This window comes from Ceratotherium simum, chromosome X (genome assembly GCF_057802395.1).
Source record: "Ceratotherium simum simum isolate JZ-2026a chromosome X, ASM5780239v1, whole genome shotgun sequence".
Lineage (NCBI taxonomy): Eukaryota > Metazoa > Chordata > Mammalia > Perissodactyla > Rhinocerotidae > Ceratotherium > Ceratotherium simum.
This window is the reverse complement of record NC_141940.1, coordinates 4,083,753-4,085,473: the sequence shown is the minus strand read 5'-3', so window position 1 is coordinate 4,085,473 and position 1,721 is coordinate 4,083,753. Positions and strand designations below refer to the sequence as shown.

The 1,721-nt window shown below is 59.7% G+C and overlaps 1 protein-coding gene across 1 annotated transcript; it reads right to left on the bottom strand.

The window, feature by feature from the left end:
* Positions 1-227: 227 nt before the first annotated feature.
* On the bottom strand, positions 228-1,214 carry LOC147911714 (melanoma-associated antigen 8-like). Its single transcript, XM_087426587.1, is given in 1 exon segment — positions 228-1,214. A coding segment is annotated over 1 exon segment (987 nt).
* Between the last annotated feature and the right edge of the window lie 507 nt (positions 1,215-1,721).

Sequence of the window (1,721 nt, the reverse complement as noted above, 5' to 3'; positions counted from 1 at the left end):
TTTGAAAAATTGTTAAGGAAACCAAGATCCATCTCCAAGATCCATCATAGAGAACAGAAACCCAAAGACGCTATGCACCGTGTCCCCCCACCTCGCCCTGGCCCTCCACTACTTAGGACGCTGACTGCTGTCTCTTCAAACACACAGTGAAGAAGCAGCCTCACTTCATGCCCGGCAGGAGAAGCTGCTGGACGTGGGCCTGGACTGTGCCTGGCTGCATCTCTGGCTCAGGCCCCCTCTTCCTCATCCCTCACAGCCTCTTCAGACAGGTAGAGGAAGGAACCGGGATCCCTGCTACAGACCCTGAGCAAATAAAACAGGACTTTCATCTTGCTGGTTTCAGCGTGGGCCCTGGGACCCCACAGGAACTCGTAGTGTGCAGGATCGCTGTCAGGCACCTGCCGGTAGTCCACGTACTGTTCCTGCACCCAAACTTTGGTGAGGAGCTCCCTGGGCTCCCCGTAGATGAAGTGCTCCATCCCGGCACACACCCCCATGACACTAAGCGCTTCCCAGACGTCCTCCTCAGGGGCGCAGTCGCCCTCCAGGAGGATCACGCCCAGGAGCAGCACCAGGATGCAGGTCTTGGGCATGCTCTGCTCACCGCTCAGCATCCCATCGTAGGTGAGGCCCAGGGTGGTGACCAGGATGTAGGAGTGGTCGCTGGGGTCCACTTTCTTCACGCCAACGCCAAAGACCAGCTGCATGCACTCAGAGGCTTGGCTGAAGATCACAGGGAAGTGGTCCTGGTAATCTCTGATGACCAGATTCAGCATTTCCGCCTTTGTGGTAGGCTCCTTGGTGCGATAATCGAGGAGCAGGAACGCCACCAGGTCAACTATCTTCAAATGTAGTGCGTCTTGGAGTGAGGGTTTGGCATCTTACCGGTCCTCCCAGGTGCTTGGCCCCTCCTCATCTTGGCTGCTAGAGCCATCGCCTTGGGATTGGCTCCATGGAGCGGCTGCCATGGTAGTGGGGGAGGGCCAGGCACTCTGAGGGCTCTGGGGAGGACTCGGGGTTGCAGCAGCAGCCACCTCCTCCAGTGTGCCCAGGAACAGGACAGAGGGGGAGGAGGAGTGGGGGGAGGAGGAGGAGGATGTGGCCTCCTCCTCCTCAGCCCCGGACAGCTGTGCATCCACCCTGCCCTGGGCCTCTCTTGGGTCTTCATGGTCTTCCTCACACTTGCAGAGATCACTCATCCAACCTAGAGACATGGTCATGCGTGTCCAGCAGCCGGCAGGAGCGTAGGCAGGAGGTGACCGATGGGGACCCACGGGCCTGTGGGAGAGAGGGAGTGCGAGCGGCCTCAGCTGAGGAACACACCCTTGGTGTCTCTGACAAAGGTGACTTCCAGGTCTCCTCTTTAGGGGTGCTCTCGGCTTCGCAGGGCTCTCTCCTCCTGGGCAGCCTGTGCCCTAAGAACCTGAAGGAGGAAGTGAGACAGCTCCTCAGTGTGCACCCAGCACAGCCTGAGGTTCTGGGGACAACAGTGGGGTGGGGTGGCCTCGGGCACCGCAGGGACTTCTCGGTTCTGGCATGGGGTGTCCCCTGGGTACACATTCAGGGTGTGTACCTCACCTTGACTCCTGGCGCTGCCTAGGCCTCCTCTGCTCTGTGACCTGAGGACATGAGCCTCAGACCAAGGCCTTCACCTCTGGGTTCCTGGAGCCCCTGTAAGAGGAAGCGAGTGGGCACCTCAGGGTGCAGACTGCAAGCAGACC